Source organism: Phytophthora cinnamomi (assembly GCF_018691715.1).
Source record: "Phytophthora cinnamomi strain GKB4 chromosome Unknown Contig6, whole genome shotgun sequence".
Lineage (NCBI taxonomy): Eukaryota > Oomycota > Peronosporomycetes > Peronosporales > Peronosporaceae > Phytophthora > Phytophthora cinnamomi.
In genome coordinates this window covers 307,912-325,227 of record NW_027150939.1, presented here as the reverse complement: position 1 = coordinate 325,227, position 17,316 = coordinate 307,912, and the positions used below count along the sequence as shown (strand labels likewise).

The following is a 17,316-nucleotide window of genomic DNA, read 5'->3' as shown; positions in this document are numbered from 1 at the left end:
TTCTACTACTGTAAAAAACTGTAACTCAACTTGTAACAATACCAAATTCATCTTTTTTCACTCTAGAACTTGGCTAGTCCACTCATTCTGAGTGTTTTGTGCATGCTTTGACCTATGCCGCGGATTGCTCCGAGCGCTTACATGTCCAACAGCAGACGACGCGGGTCACTGATCGCCTCAGCAATGCTCTTCAGCACCGTCACGCCTTCTCGTCCGTCGATGATGCGGTGATCGTACGTCAGCGAAAGGAACATCATCGGGCGCGGCACCACCTTGCCCGCGTGGACCGTCGGGCGCATCTTCACACCATGCACGCCCAGAACAGCCGATTGCGGGGCCGTCAGCATCGAAGTGCTCAACAGCGCTCCGTTCACGCCGCTGTTTGACACGGTGAAGGTACCGCCGGCCAGATCTTCCAGCGCCAGAGTGCCATCGCGCGCCTGCTGTCCGAGCGTCGCCAGCGTCTTCTCGATGTCGACCACGCTCAGCTTCTCAACGTTACGGATGACAGGCATCACCACACTACGAACGAAGATGACAATAACGCGTTAGACTAACGGCCACAGCAACATTATTGCCCAAATCTTCTTACCCGCGCTCCGAGGCCACCGCCACATTGATGTCCACGAAATCGTTGTAAACAATCTCCTTGGCATCCATGTCGATGACTGGGTCAATGAAAGCACAAGCAAGTCAGCAAGAGTGAACCTTTTTGGAGAAGCGCAAACACCTCACACATACAGGAGTTTGCCGCAGGGATGCGCTGGAGGGCCTGCGCGCTGGCCTTGAGGAACGACGACATGATGCCGAGCTCTACACCGTGGGTCTTCTCGAAGCTCTCGCCGAGCTCGTCACGAAAAGCGATCAGGTTGCCCAGGTCGCACTCCTGGAAGGTAGACAGCATTGCGGCGCTGTTCTGCGTGTCCTTGAGTCGGTGCGATGTGCGAATCTTCAAAGCGCTCATCTGCACGCGAGTCTCGTTGCGGTTGTAACGGCCCGTGGCAGGCGCCGAAGGCGTAGCAGCAGCAGCCGGAGCAGGAGTCGAAGGCTTCGGGGGCGAAACCGGGGCCTTTTCAGCAGTCGCAGCAGGAGCAGGCGTAGGCGCCGGGGCAGCCGACTCGGCAGGGGCAGGGACCGCCTTGTCGATCACAAACAGCGGCGATCCGACTTCCACAACGTCCTCGAGCTTCGCCAGCACACTGGTCAGCTTTCCGGACACCGGAGCGTTGACGTCGACGCTCACCTAAAAAAGTTGCAAGCGCAACAGTTAATATAATCACGAACCACCTAGTACCGCTGTAGTTCAAGCTCACCTTGTCGGTCTCCACAATGAGGACAGCTTCATCGGCACGCACGTAGTCGCCAATGTCTACAGCACAAGACCCAAATTGATAAAGTCAACATCTCCGCCACAAGAACACCAGATCTCTCGCACAAAGCACAAACTCACTCTTGAGGATGGTCACAATCGTGCCCTCCGAGATGGAGTCGCCCATGGACGGCACGTTGATCGTCTCCAGATCCTCGCCAGCAGGCGCCGCTGCTGCTTCCTTCGCAGGAGCGGCAGCAGCAGCGGCAGGGACAGCCGCCGCCGGGGCGCTGCCAGCCGCCTGCTTCACCACACTGAAGAGCGGCGCGCCAACCAGCACGTTCTCGTCGATCTGAGCCAGCTGGGCCTCCAGCACGCCCGAGAACGGCGCGCGCACGTCCACGCTCACCTTGTCGGTTTCCAGCACGACGACCACCTCGTCGGCGTCCACGAAGTCGCCGGGGGCTGCACGCGTCACGCCCAGCAGCAGCTCAGAGTCAGTGTCTGTCACGTCACTTCACCCCACGCCAGATAGATTCCAGTACCTTTGAGCCACTCGACCACCGTGCCCTCCGAGATGGAGTCGCCCATCGACGGCACCGGCACCGCCTCCGCGGCGGCTGAGCAGGGGGGAGCACAACAGTTCAGCAGTAGACATTAGTCCCTGGGTTTTATTAGTACAGTACTGGGCTTGTCCGTGGGTAGGTAGGTCACTGTACCGGAGGAGAACGCGCGAGCCACCGTCGCCGTGTGCGAGCGCAGGAAGCTGCATGCAAAGACAGAGCAGGAGACCGAGAGGTTAGCGGCCCCCGAGGCCTCGAGACATGACGGGCGACGGGCGGGCGGTACCTGCGCTGCTGCTGCAGGACGGCGCTCTGCAGCGCCGAGAAGGCGCGCGACGGCCGCGCGGCGGCGAGCGCCACCTGCGAGCGCGCGGCTCTGGCGGCGACGTGGCGGGCGGCGAGGCGGCTGCTGCGCACGCTCCGTCCGAGGGCCTGGAAGCTCATGAAGGTCTCGTGGCTGCGCTCTCCGGCGGGCGATATCGGCTTTGTCAAACCAGCGCCGACCGCCGCAAACGCTCCCGCACACCACGCGTACACAACTTGAACTTGGCCATCACGTCCTAACGCGCGATTGGGCAGCGCTAAGTACGAGACTCCTGCCTCGTCACACGTCTGTATTGATGGTTAGGCTCTAGCTTGCCCAACTGCACGCCCCAATCTCTCGCCGCCCAAGGAGCGACTGACGGGACCACGAAGTCGCGCAGCACGTCGCGATGACCATGCAGCTGCTCGAATGTGGCCAGCATCGGCTCGACGCGCTTTGTCCCTTCGATGCTGCGATCTTCGAGTCGAAGTCGATCGCCTCCAACGAGTCAAATATGAGCAGCGGTTGCGGATATGATTTACCACGTGCCCCAGCCTGACTCCATGCACTTCCATCGGTAATGATGCGTTGGATGGCACCACAAATGTTCGAGGCACTCGGCAATGGCCGTGGAGTCGATGAAAAGTCTCCAATCCTGGCATGATGCGCTTGCTCCACTCGAAAGCACAATGGTACCACGAGAAACCCAACTCTTCCAACTCCCGCTTGTCTCGGTTCACAACGAGACAGCCACGCCGGATTTGCTGAGCGACAGATTCGGGATAAGATTTAATTCAAGCAATTTTGGGAGGAATTTCCATAATCCAGTAGAAAAGTACTGAATCGTGCCCGACGAGATTAGGTGTATCGAAACTGGAGTAGTTACCAGGTAAGTGCGCATGCTACCATCATGCGCACTTAAGACCGTGTTCGACGATACTACCATTTCTCAAAATCGTGATTTTCCCGGCTCCGTTCGACAGGACAAGTATTCTCATGCCGAGCAAAGTATCACTTCAGCGGTGGTCGTGTTCGAACCAAATTTCATTATACGGAGGTTTTGCTTAGGGTCGTGATTTCGTGACTAATAAGTCTTCACTTGTTTTTTCGGCCCTAGAGGGTACTGCAGTACCTACAGGACTAGCTGATGGAGCTTCCGCTGCAGCGGGTGTGAAGGCACCGCTGTACGTGATGTAAAATTTCGTGTCAATTGCAAGCTTCGGCACGCCAACTAACACTTATTACTTGTGTCTTGCATAAGTTAGACCGTCTCCACCGCGTAACAGCAAAATATAAAATTTATATTATTTATATGTAATATAATCATGGAATGCTCTGTTGTTACCAGAATCAGATAGTTGCAACTCCACTGTGGTGTTGCAGAACACACAAACACCGTCAGATGTGGATTCCTTAGCACAAACCACAACAATCGCCGAGTTAGGTCGGCGTTTGTTGGCCTGCGCAGGGGTTGTCCCCTCGCGGTTCGGCCCAACCGGGACAGTGGGTGTCTCGCCTCTCGCCGACACCTGCCAACCAAGGTCCACTCTTCCGGAGATCCACCGAGCTAGCGGACTCCGTTCACAAACTCCTGTGCCCTCCACCAAAGGATGGACGGCGGGGCGCTAGCGCTTTTACAGGCCACCGGGGCAGTAGCAACCCGACTTGAAGAGTAACGGCACCCGGGCTGTCCGGCGTACCGGCTCGCTGAGTTAGCGAGACTTTTCCTTCGCACTTGGCGAGCACCCAACGCCCAATCCCGGGCCGACCTAATCTCTTGGCGCTGCCAGTCGAGTACCCTCCAAGCTATGCCTCTCGGGTACGGACGGCAGGCATAATTCGACCCCGTGCAGGGACTTACCGGAAAGTGTGCACGTGTTGTGGGCCTAGAAAATCCTGCTCTGTTTGTTCTTAGGTCTTCTGGGCGCCTCTACTGTTCCTAAGGTCCTATACAAATATCAAGTGAAATGGAGTGGTTTCGGATCTCGGCCGACCCTTCACCCTCGCTACAACGCCTCGAACTCGGCGGAGCCGGATAAGTTGTCCAGATAAGTCGGCAAGCTCGACGGGGAGGTCTCACCGACTCTGTAGTGGGTCTAACTTGACTCACTATTTTAGCTTACACGTTGCGCAACGTGTATGAGGAAGCGTAAGTACTTAGTAATTACTTAGGTTAATTATATTTGAATACACAAATATAAGTTAACTTAGACAAGACTCCAAGTAGCTAGTTTAAGGTAAAATGAGAACTGTATTGCTTGTAAATTGATCTTCCTCTAAAATCTGCTAAAAACTGTTTATCATCTATGAAAGGGTTGACAGCGGCTGGCTGTCAGAGCCCCGCTAATATGCATGTTTCTGATTGGTAGAAAGATGCTGCTTTCTACCAATAGGATCTTTGGGTATGTGTGGACCACTCACTGTGGTGGTCCACTTCAATGTATCCATCGGTGTGTCTTACACCAATGTGAGGAAGTATCCAAAACGTTTAACAGATAACCTATCTGTTAAATTCACAAGTGGCTTGCAGCCACTTGTACGTGTAACCCCGTTACACCATCCCCCCTATAACGTTAGACGCGCGGGGTCCCCGCACGTCAATCTTTTGGAATTGACCATTCGTCAATTCTCCGCGTTTGGAGAAGAAACCCGCGCTCATTCAACGATGAGCGCGCCTCAGAAGAAGTCCGCAAAGTCGGTGGGGAGTCATCTCTCCATCGACGACTACTTCGAACGCCAGAAGGCGAAGTACGGCGACGTCGTCGACTTCGACGACGACGATGAAGACATGGAGGGCGAGGAGGACTCGCCCTCAAAGCGTAAAGACTGAGTGTCGAGCGAATCGCTCGACCCTCACGCCAAGAACGTTCGCCCGCGTGAAGGGGACGAATCGGACGCTTCGAGTTCGAAGCGTTCGCGTACTGAGAGTGATACCCCACTCGCTTCAGCTGGGGCTCTCAGTACTCCGCGCGCTGCTGCTGCAGCGCGTGATGTTAAAGCTCAAGGCTCTCCGCGCGCTGCGCCTGCAGCGCGCGATCCATGGATGCCGTCCGCGTCCGAGATCGCGGACCGGTTTGGGAACTCGGTACCTCCGAATGAGGTGTCGCTGTACGTATGCAGCGCCATCAAAGATGACGCTGTGGCTGCCGAGCTGCACTTTGATGCGGAAACGCATCAAAGGCGCGATACTACATCGGACTCTTTCATGAGCTCCGATGGTTTCAAAGCAAGAAGACCTCTTCTCGCAGCAAAGTGCCCGAATGGCAGGCACTTTGTCAAAGCTGGAACGCCTTTGTTGAGAACTTCAACAAGAGGCCGAGTGCTTACCGTGATCGGATTAAGCAAGCGCGTGATCGCTTCGAGACGTACTCGAAGCGTGGAAAGCTGGAGCAACTTCATGTTGCTGCTGAGGAGGCAAATGTGCCGTGCGCTGTGCCCGAGGGCTTTCAGTGCACGAAGTGTTTCCAGGCGCGGTCCGCTTGAGCGACCGCGACCTGAACGGGTACACGTCGTTCCGTGCCCGAGAGTCTCAAAGAGCTCCGTGCTAAGTTCTTAGCACGTGAGGGTTCGGGCGCTAGCGATGATCGCAGCGCTCGTGTTACTTCCGCTGCGCCAGCGCGTACTGCTCTTCGTACGCCCTCACCATTTCCGGAACGTCCTCCAGCAAGACGTTCCGCGGCTCCCATGTATCTCGATGGGGAGGAAATCCTCTCCAACGAATACGAAAACGAGCCCCTTGAGGGTTCGTTTTCGGGATACTATGGTCAACAATCCGCTCAACAATCCAGCGGGTTGAGCCGCGGGCGTCACGGATCGGCGGTGGCGGGGGTGGGAACACGCCCGGGTATGATCAGCCCGGGCTGATCAGTATGCGCCTCTCCACGACCGGGTGACCGTCGTGGAGCGTCTGCAGGGCGCTGAGTTCGCCGCCCTGAAACAGGAGCTGGCGAACCAGAAGGCCCAAGTCGCGGCGGTCTCGCAGACCGCCTCGAATATCCAGGTCGAGCTGGGGACCCAGATGAAGGGTTGCTCCAGCGCGTCCGCGCGCTGGAGGAGAGGCTGCTCGTCGCCGAGGCCAAGTCCTCCGCTTCTGCCTCGGCTCCTGCCGAGGCTTCGGGTCAGCCGAGCTAGATGGCTCTGCTGCAGGTATGGCTTCAGCCGTCCGACGTAAAAGGTCGGATGGAGGCGCATGCTAGACGGTATGTCTAGCGTGTATGCGTTGCCGTGCCGTGCCAACACAGTGAACGGCCCGATGAAGCGCGGAGCAAGCTTGCTTGCTCCGAAATCCGAAACTGCATGTCTAGGCAGATTTTGAGTAGCTAACAAAACCAATGAACCAACTTTAAATTCATTTGTGTTGCCTCTGCCCGCATTGTCTGCGTTCAGCTTCTGTTGATCAACAGAAGCTGCTATTGTGTCTTGGACAAACCGAATCACGGCTTGTCTTTTGGTGATGAAACTGATTGCATCCGAGCTGAAGTCATTCAGCTCGCTCTCCGCTAGAGGCCCGGCCTCTGCGTGGTTCTTTGCGGTGTCTGCGCCCTGCGTAGACCCGTGGTCGTTGGCCATGTTGTTGGGGGAGTCTGCGCCCTGCGCAGACTCATGTGGTTTGTCCATTGTTGCAGCTGACACTGTGCAAGTGTCAGCGGTTTTCTGCGGCTGCTGTATTGCAGTCGTAGATCCTCCCCCACTTAAAGTGGGAGCCATCACTCCGAGTAAACTCGGTAGGCGTGGATGCCGCATGGCATTCACGTAGAACGGTGTATGCCCGGTCGAGGCATGCACTGAGTTATTGATGGCAAACTCTGCCATCGATAAGCACTCGCTCCAGTATTGGAACGAGTGAGCGTAGCTCTTCAGCATATCGACGAGCACGCGATTCACGCGCTCGGTTTGACCGTCCGTCTGCGGATGATCCGCAGTCGACATGGAAAGCTGGCTCCAAAGAAGTGTAAACACTTCTTGCCATAGGTGCGCTGTGAAGCGCGGGTCTCTGTCCGACACGATGTCGGACGGCATGCCATGGTGTTTGAACACCATGTCGACGAGCAGACGGGCCGTCTGCTTCGCGGTCACCTCTGCTGGCACCGCAGCAAGATGTACCATCTTGCTGAAACGGTCTACAAAGACCACAACACCGGTGTTCCCTCCGCTGTCCGGGGAAGACCAAAGATGAAGTCCAAAGACATGGACTTCCAACACTCCGACGGAGTCGGTAGTGATTGCAGTGGAGCCTGCGCGAATGGCGCAGGCTTTACGCGTTGGCATACCTCGCAAGCACGAATGTACTTGCGCACCCACTTATACTGGTGGTGCCAGTAGAAGTCGCGCGTGAGAAGGGCGTATGTCTTCTCACGTCCGAGATGTCCCGCTGTCGGGGTATCATGATACTCGTACATGATCCTGAGTCGCAGGTCATGGTCATTTGGCACGACAACGCGATCTGCGTTGTCGTCGACTGCGTTGTAAAGTAGTAGTCCTTCGTGCACACGAAAGCGGTGTGCACGCGCTCGAAGGCGCTTGGGCAGCTTCTGACGGGACTTGTCAGAAGGCGCTGTGCCATAGGCCAGCAAGAGCTTCGCGTCCGCGTCGTGCGCGTACGCGGCCTTCACATCATCCAACAGAGATGATGTGGGTTTGCTCGATCGCATGGCGTCAATGGCATTGACGTCAATAGCTTCTGCATAGTCCGGCCGACGTGATAACGCGTCGGCCACCACATTCAATCTTCCGGGTTTGTATTCGACCCGGAAGTTATACTCCGCAAAGAATGAGAGCCATCTCGCCATTCTTTGTGAAATGTGTGGCGACTTCACTGCGGTGCGCAGTGAAGCATGGTCGGTGTAGACCACAAATGGTCTACTCCCAAGCAAGTACGCTCGGAACTTTGCGAGTGCGTACTTTATGGCAAGGAGTTCCTTGTCATGCACCGGATAGTTGCGCTCAGCTGGCTTCAGCTGACGCGATTGGTAGTAGACGACACGATCACGGCCCTCGTGATCGTGCTGCATTAACGCGCATCCGATCGCGAAATCGGATGCGTCACACACTACGTGAAATGGGCGATCTTGGTCAGCCACTGCCAAGATCGGCGCCTCAGTCAAGCCCCGCTTGACTGCATCGAATGCCTTTTGGCAATCGGGTGTCCAATTCCACACAGCTTCTTTCTTAAGAAGCTGTGACAGCGGGCGGATCTTGCCCGCATAGTCCTCCACGTTCTTGCACAAGTACGTGGCCAAGCCAAGGAACTGCCTCGGTTCCTTGACACTTGAAGGCGTTGGCCATTCATTGATCACTCTGACCTTTTCCTGATCAAGGCCATTTTTCCCTACGAGACACCCGAGGACGGGTATCTCACTCGCCCCATGATACACTTCTTCAGGTTCGCGTAGAGCTTATGCTTTCGCATAAGCTCAAGTAGCTTCCGGAGATGCACCCTGTGCATCTCTACGTCGGTCTTTCCGTCCACAGCTCGGCTGTGGATGAATACATCATCGAAGTAGCTCGGTGCGAAGTCGCGCACCGAGCGCAACAAGTGCGTCACGCACCTGTTGAAAGTCGCAGGGGCATTCTTAAGCCCCTGTGGCATTACTAGCCATTCCCAGAGCATGCCGCTTGGCGTGCTCACTGCCGTGAGAGGGATATCGCTCTCACGCATTAGGATTTGATAAAATCCATCTCGCAAGTCGAGAGCACTGTAAACGGTGCTCCCGGCCATCGAATCGATGATAACATCTTTTCGTGGTATCGGCGTCTGCGCCGGTACCGTCGCATCGTTCAGCTTGTTGTAGGCATGAACGATGCGCCATCCGCCCTGTGGCTTCTTGACACAGAACGTCGGAGCACTGTGCGGGGACTTTGATTCCCGCACTTGTCCTGCTTTACGACGACTTTCAAAGAAGTCGTCGATCGCTTTCACTTGCTCTCGCGGCAGTGGCCACTGCCGCGTGACACAGTACTTCGTGCCCGGCACGAGATCAATCTCGTGCTGAATGCCCTTATCCTGCGGAAGCTCCGCAGGAATGTCTTCCGGGAGTACGTCTTTGTACTCCCTCAACAATTCGTAATAGGGACTCGACTTCAGCGAGTCCCAACCTTGTTCCTCGAAGCGCTCTCGCTTCGTCTTCGCACTGAGAGTGTCTTCACTCTCAGTGGTACCTCCCATGAAGAGCTGCCTCAGCTCTTCGCTCTCGCTCTTCGTTCTTTCGCTGTTCGAATGAACGCAGACTTGCTCGATGCTTCCATCGTGCAAGTCGCGCGTGAAGCGCTTCCAGCTCGTGACTGGATGCGAAGTCAACCCCGACGCCGTCGTCGGAGGATTAGCGATTCCACTTCACGATACTGGAATCCAGTATCGGCGCGCGTCAAGACGTTTAGCGTCTCGACGACCGGCATCACCGCCGCAGTCTGCCCAGTAGACTGCTCTTGTTGCGTCTCGGTCCCGGACCGAGACTTGCGCAGCGTTTTCTGCTTGCGCCGTCTTCTTGTTGTGCGGAGCCCGGCTCCGCACAGTTGTTCTTCTTGTCCAGGCCCGGCCGTGGACAGTCGTTCGCCGGCGGACCCTGTCCGCGGGCGCGCGGTATCAAGCCCGGCTTGACCGCATTTTCCTTCGTGCAGCCCGGCTGCACGGTAATGTGTCCCTTCGCCGGCAGACCCTGTCTGCGGGCGCGCGATATCAAGCCCGGCTTGATCGCATGGCGCTTCGTCGTGCAGCCCGGTTGCACGACAGCATGCAAATTGCGTCAGTGCGGTACGTTTGCAACCGTCCGCACTGTTTGCAGCGTCAACTCCCGGAGTTGACACGCCTTCGTCACCTCGACGCCATTCATTGGCGGAGCCCCTCATGACCGAGGGTGCGTCAGCTCCCGAGTCGACGCGTCGTTGTCGACCTGACCGCTTCGGGTCAGGGACTGTCCCTTACACGCTTGAACGTGGGTGTTGGTTCCCGGAATCAACACATCTTTTTCTTCCGACGTCGGCAGCATTGCCGACGTAGATTTCTCTTGTGCGCATCCACGCGCACCCCTTGGGCACCCCAGGACAGCAGCATTAAGCGCTGTCTCGACTGGTGAGCCGCGCGCACCTGCTGGTGCGCGCGCTGCGGTAACAGGGCCATCGCTCTCTGTTCCGCTGTCGCGTCTGAAGCGCACGAGCGTGCGCTTCTTCCAGTCTATCACCGGATCATGCCGTGCAAGCCACGGCATGCCCATTACTACGTCGAACTTATCGTCCAGGTCCAGGACGATAAAGTGTTCGACAAACACTTGTTGTTTGTACGAGAAGCGCACGTTCACGACGCGCTTCTCGGTTTTTACGATGGCACCTGTTGCCAATCGTTCCTCCAGAAGACTTCGAGGTGTATCTACCTCCTCGAAGTCAAGTCTCGGCAGGCTTCGTAGTCGAACAAAGTTGTTCGACGCGCCTGAGTCTACCAAAGCTCGAAGAGAGTCACTCGCTCTCTTCGAGTAAGCCTTCAAGATGACTAGGTTTGGCCTGTCATCTTGTTTCTTGCAGTGAGAGCTGGTCTCACTGGGGGCTGCAGTCCTCAGTGTCGCGTGCCCGATGTCGGCACGCGCGACTGCATTACCTGTAGGGCGCCCCGCGCCTACTGGATGTTCGCGTTTTTTGTTGGTCCGCGGCGATGCTGGGCATCGCCACGACGGCCACCATTGTAGTGCACGGGAGCCGTGCACTCTCTGGCAAAGTGACCGATCCTTCCGCAACGGAAGCATCGCACATTATTTCCGTGCTGCTGGTGACCAGCAGCCGTTGCATTCGATAGGTCCATTGGTTCCGGACCTCCCGTCCTCACTACCGGGCGCGGTTGCGACCTCGGCACGCTCGCATGCAGTTTAGCCTGCCGCAGGCTAAACTCTTCTTGCATTGCGAGAGTAATCGCAGCTTCGAGAGTACTCGGGTACTCTCGGAAGAGATAGGTCTTCACAGGCCCATCTCTAAGCCCCTTCATGAACGTGACGACCTTGGTCGCCTCGTCAATCGGGTTAGTCACGATATTTGATACTAAATATCGTGCGCGCTGCGCGTAAGCATGGACGTCATGCTTACCCTGCTGCAGGTCGAGGAATTCCGCCCTCGACCGGAACTCATTTTGCGGGGGCTCAAACGCTTGTTTGAGCTCCTCTTTGAATATCTCGTACGTGCTAAAGCATGTAGGATCTGAGAGTCGGCGTCCGTACGCCCAACTCCTCGCTCGTCCGCCAAGACATGACATGGCGAACGCAACCTTTGACAACGGGTCGACGATACGTCGAGACGCAATGGCTGTGTCGACTTCGACAAGCCATCGGAGGAGAGGCTCGCCCTCTCTTCCTACATAATTGCTCACGCTCAATTTTAATGATTGAGCACGCGGTGTCGTCCCCGACGACGCCGTTGTTGAGGAAGCAGCATCACGCTGCTCCTTCATGATGAATCCCAGAGCAACACCATGTTGCTCTGTCGGCGATAGCGTACGCAACATTGCGGCTATCGCCGCCTCCCCAATGACTGTTGACAGTGGTTGGAGGGCTTCCCACTCTGGATCCGACAGGTGGGGGCAGTCCGCGCGTGCAACATGAGTTGCAGGCGTGTTGGAGCTCTCCATGGGCACCTCCGTGCTCATGTGGTTCTCGGCTCCGCGTTCGTACACCTCGTACGAACGTCAAGTAGTCGGTCGTTGGACGGACTACAAAGTGCTACCAGGTGTAGTGGGTCTAACTTGACTCACTATTTTAGCTTACACGTTGCGCAACGTGTATGAGGAAGCGTAAGTACTTAGTAATTACTTAGGTTAATTATATTTTGAATACACAAATATAAGTTAACTTAGACAAGACTCCAAGTAGCTAGTTTAAGGTAAAATGAGAACTGTATTGCTTGTAAATTGATCTTCCTCTAAAATCTGCTAAAAACTGTTTATCATCTATGAAAGGGTTGACAGCGGCTGGCTGTCAGAGCCCCGCTAATATGCATGTCTCTGATTGGTAGAAAGATGCTGCTTTCTACCAATAGGATCTTTGGGTATGTGTGGACCACTCACTGTGGTGGTCCACTTCAATGTATCCATCGGTGTGTCTTACACCAATGTGAGGAAGTATCCAAAACGTTTAACAGATAACCTATCTGTTAAATTCACAAGTGGCTTGCAGCCACTTGTACGTGTAACCCCGTTACAGACTCGGCTGAGTGCTGCTGGGCTCGCCGGGCTCACGCTTGGTCCTCTTGTGCGCCTTCTGGCCGTGCCCCGCGTCGTCTGGGCGGCCGGCGGCTCTGTTTAGCCGAACGCAGGGCCTAGAGACTGCCTTGAACTCGGCTGAGCGTCTCCTAGCGCTCCCCGCACTCGGCCCGCCGTACGTGCGTCTTCCTCTCGCATGGCACCACCCGTCCTTGATTTCCGGTGCTCTTGATTCCCATTCAGTCGGCCGCAGTGCGCCCGTGAAGCCTGCGAGCTCGGCGAGCTCGGCGGACTAGCACAGTGTACCCACCCAACCGAGTAGTACCATCGGTGTCGCTTTCTTGGCCGTCTTGGTACTGCGAGCTCGGCGGACTGGCACAATGTACCATCCAGCCGAGCAGTACCGTCGGTGCTGCTTTCCTGGCCGTCTTGGTACCTTGTTCCGCCTTGACTTCGAGTGCTCCACGAAATATGGTGTTCCCTACACCACACCACCGCACAAATAGCAAATTCTACGTTCACAGGCTTTCATGAACTTGCTGCTTGCCCACGCGAGATAGCGCTCTTGCAATCAGCGCGACCTGGAGCTGCGCTTCACGGCGCTGGCGACCCAGCCTCGATCTCGATCTCGAGATCGAGGCTGGGACTGGACTATGTAGTGGGTCTAACTTGACTCATTACTTTAACTTACACGTTGCGCTACGTGTATGAGGAAGTGTAAGTACTTAGTAATTACTTGAGTTAATTATATTTGAATACACAAGTATAATGTAATTCCGATAAGACTCCAAGTGACTTAGATGAGGTAAAATGAGAACTGTATTGTTTGTAAATTGATCTTCCTCCTCAAACTGCTAAAACTGTTTATCATCTATGAAAGGGGTTGACAGCGGCTGGCTGTCAGAGCCCCGCCAATATGCACGTCTCTAATTGGTAGAAAGATGCTGCTTTCTACCAATAGGATCTTTGGGTAGGTGTCGACCACTCATTGTGGCTGGCTGTCAGAGCCCCGCCAATATGCACGTCTCTAATTGGTAGAAAGATGCTGCTTTCTACCAATAGGATATTTGGGTAGGTGTGGACCACTCATTGTGGTGGCCCACTTCAATGTATCCATTGGTGTGGCTTACACCAATGTGAGGAAGTATCTAAAACTTTTAACAGATATCCTATCTGCTAAATTCACAAGTGGCTTGCAGCCACTTGTACGTGTAACCCCGTTACACCATCCCCCCTTTAAGGTTAGACGCGCGCGGTCCCCGCACGTCGATCTCTGAATTGACCATTCGTCCATTCTCCGCGTTTGGAGAAGAAATCCGCGCTCATTCAACGATGCGCACGCCCCAAGAGAAGAAGAACCCGAAGGCGGTGGAGAGTCATCTCTCCATCGATGACTACTTCGAACACCAGAAGGCGAAGCATGGCGACGTCGTGGACTTCGACGACGACGACGAAGACATGGAGGATGAGGAGGACTCGCCCTCAAAGCGCAAGGACTCAGTGTCGAGCGAATCGCTCGACCCTCACGCTAAGAACATTCGCCCGCGTGAAGGGGACGAATCGGACGCTTCGAGCTCGAAGCGTTCGCGAACTGAGAGTGATGCCCCACTCGCTTCCGCTGGGGCTCTCAGTACTCCGCACGCTGCGCCTGCAGCGCGATCCGTGGATGCCGTCCGCGTCCGAGATCGCGGACCGGTTTGGGAACTCGGTACCTCCGAATGAGGTGTCGCTGTACGTATGCAGCGCCATCAAAGATGACGCTGTGGCTGCCGAGCTGCACTTTGATGCGGAAACGCAACAAAGGCGCGATTATTACATTGGACGCTTCTATCAGCTCCGATGGTTTCAAAGCAAGAAGACATCTTCTCGCAGCAGAGTGCCCGAGTGGCAGGCACTTTGTCAAAGTTGGAACGCTTTTGTTGAGAACTTCAACAAGAGGCCGAGTGCTTACCGTGATCGGATTAAGCAAGCGCGTGATCGCTTCGAGACGTACTCGAAGCGTGGAAAGTTAGAGCAACTCCACGTTGCTGCTGAGGAGGCAAATGTGCCGTGCGCTGTGCCCGAGAGTCTCAAAGAGCTCCGTGCTAAGTTCTTAGCACGTGAGGGTTCGGGCGCTAGCGATGATCGCAGCGCTCGCACTACTTCCGCTGCGCCAGCGCGTACTGCTCTTCGTACGCCCTCACCATTTCCGGAACGTCCTCCAGCAATCCGTTCCGCGGCTCCCATGTATCTCGATGGGGAGGAAATCCTCTCCAACGAATACGAAAACGAGCCCCTTGAGGGTTCGTTTTCGGGATACTATGGTCAACAATCCGCTCAACAATCCAGCGGGTTGAGCCGCGGGCGTCACGGATCGGCGGTGGCGGGGGTGGGAACACGCCCCGGGTATGATCAGCCCCGGGCTGATCAGTATGCGCCTCTCCACGACCGGGTGACCGTCGTGGAGCGTCTGCAGGGCGCTGAGTTCGCCGCCCTGAAACAGGAGCTGGCGAACCAGAAGGCCCAAGTCGCGGCGGTCTCGCAGACCGCCTCGAATATCCAGGTCGAGCTGGGGACCCAGATGAAGGGGTTGCTCCAGCGCGTCCGCGCGCTGGAGGAGAGGCTGCTCGTCGCCGAGGCCAAGTCCTCCGCTTCTGCCTCGGCTCCTGCCGAGGCTTCGGGTCAGCCGAGCTAGATGGCTCTGCTGCAGGTATGGCTTCAGCCGTCCGACGTAAAAGGTCGGATGGAGGCGCATGCTAGACGGCATGTCTAGCGTGTAAGCGTTGCCGTACCGTGCCAACACAGTGAACGGCCCGATGAAGCGCGGAGCAAGCTTGCTTGCTCCGAAATCCGAAACTGCATGTCTAGGCAGATTTTGAGTAGCTAACAAAACCAATGAACTAACTTTAAATTCATTTGTGTTGCCTCTGCCCGCATTGTCTGCGTTCAGCTTCTGTTGATCAACAGAAGCTGCTATTGTGTCTTGGACAAACCGAATCACGGCTTGTCTTTTGGTGATGAAACTGATTGCATCCGAGCTGAAGTCATTCAGCTCGCTCTCCGCTAGAGGCCCGGCCTCTGCGTGGTTCTTTGCGGTGTCTGCGCCCTGCGTAGACCCGTGGTCGTTGGCCATGTTGTTGGGGGAGTCTGCGCCCTGCGCAGACTCATGTGGTTTGTCCATTGTTGCAGCTGACACTGTGCAAGTGTCAGCGGTTTTCTGCGGCTGCTGTATTGCAGTCGTAGATCCTCCCCCACTTAAAGTGGGAGCCATCACTCCGAGTAAACTCGGTAGGCGTGGATGCCGCATGGCATTCACGTAGAACGGTGTATGCCCGGTCGAGGCATGCACTGAGTTATTGATGGCAAACTCTGCCATCGATAAGCACTCGCTCCAGTATTGGAACGAGTGAGCGTAGCTCTTCAGCATATCGACGAGCACGCGATTCACGCGCTCGGTTTGACCGTCCGTCTGCGGATGATCCGCAGTCGACATGGAAAGCTGGCTCCCAAGAAGTGTAAACACTTCTTGCCATAGGTGCGCTGTGAAGCGCGGGTCTCTGTCCGACACGATGTCGGACGGCATGCCATGGTGTTTGAACACCATGTCGACGAGCAGACGGGCCGTCTGCTTCGCGGTCACCTCTGCTGGCACTGCAGCAAGATGTACCATCTTGCTGAAACGGTCTACAAAGACCACAACACCGGTGTTCCCTCCGCTGTCCGGGGGAAGACCAAAGATGAAGTCCAAAGACATGGACTTCCAACACTCCGACGGAGTCGGTAGTGATTGCAGTGGAGCCTGCGCGAATGGCGCAGGCTTTACGCGTTGGCACACCTCGCAAGCACGGACGTACTTGCGCACCCACTTGTACTGGTGGTGCCAGTAGAAGTCACGCGTGAGAAGGACGTAAGTCTTCTCACGTCCGAGATGTCCCGCAGTCGGGGTATCATGATACTCGTACATGATCCTGAGTCGCAGGTCATGGTCATTTGGCACGACAACGCGATCCGCGTTGTCGTCGACTGCGTTGTAAAGTAGTAGTCCTTCGTGCACACGAAAGCGGTGTGCACGCGCTCGAAGGTGCTTGAGCAGCTTCAGACGGGACCTTGTCAGAAGGTGCTGTGCCATAATCCAACAAGAGTTTCGTGTCCGCGTCGCGCGCGTACGCGGCCTTCACATCGTCCAACAGAGACGATGTGGGTTTGCTCGATCGCATGGCGTCAATGGCATTGACGTCAACAGCTTCTGCATAGTCCGGCCGACGTGATAACGCGTCGGCCACCACATTCAATCTTCCGGGTTTGTATTCGACCCGGAAGTTATACTCCGCAAAGAATGAGAGCCATCTCGCCATTCTTCGTGAAATGTGTGGCGACTTCACTGCGGTGCGCAGTGAAGCATGGTCGGTGTAGACCACAAATGGTCTACTCCCAAGCAAGTACACTCGGAACTTTGCGAGTGCATACTTCATGGCAAGGAGTTCCTTGTCATGCACCGGATAGTTGCGCTCAGCTGGCTTCAGCTGACGCGATTAGTAGTAGACGACACGATCACGGCCCTCGTGATCGTGCTGCATCAACGCGCATCCGATCGCGAAATCGGATGCGTCACACACTACGTGAAATGGGCGATCTTGGTCAGCCACTGCCAAGATCGGCGCCTCAGTCAAGCCCCGCTTGACTGCATCGAATGCCTTTTGGCAATCGGGTGTCCAATTCCACACAGCTTCTTTCTTAAGAAGCTGTGACAGCGGGCGGATCTTGCCCGCATAGTCCTCCACGTACTTGCACAAGTACGTGGCCAAGCCAAGGAACTGCCTCAGTTCCTTGACACTTGAAGGCGTTGGCCATTCATTGATCACTCTGACCTTTTCCTGATCAGGGCCATTTTTCCCTACGAGACACCCGAGGACGGGTATCTCACTCGCCCCATGATACACTTCTTCAGGTTCGCGTAGAGCTTATGCTTTCGCATAAGCTCAAGTAG

The 17,316-nt window shown here is 55.7% G+C and overlaps 1 protein-coding gene across 1 annotated transcript; it reads right to left on the bottom strand.

The window, feature by feature from the left end:
- Positions 1–137: 137 nt before the first annotated feature.
- IUM83_07340 (dihydrolipoyllysine-residue succinyltransferase component of 2-oxoglutarate dehydrogenase) lies at positions 138–2,316 on the bottom strand (the record flags this gene model as incomplete). The annotated part of the gene is made up of 8 exons (XM_067931626.1): positions 138–522; positions 593–668; positions 742–1,243; positions 1,314–1,369; positions 1,451–1,774; positions 1,855–1,929; positions 2,029–2,075; positions 2,159–2,316. The coding sequence occupies 8 exons, from the start codon at positions 2,314–2,316 to the stop codon at positions 138–140; spliced, it is 1,623 nt and encodes a 540-aa protein (XP_067798927.1).
- Positions 2,317–17,316: the final 15,000 nt, after the last annotated feature.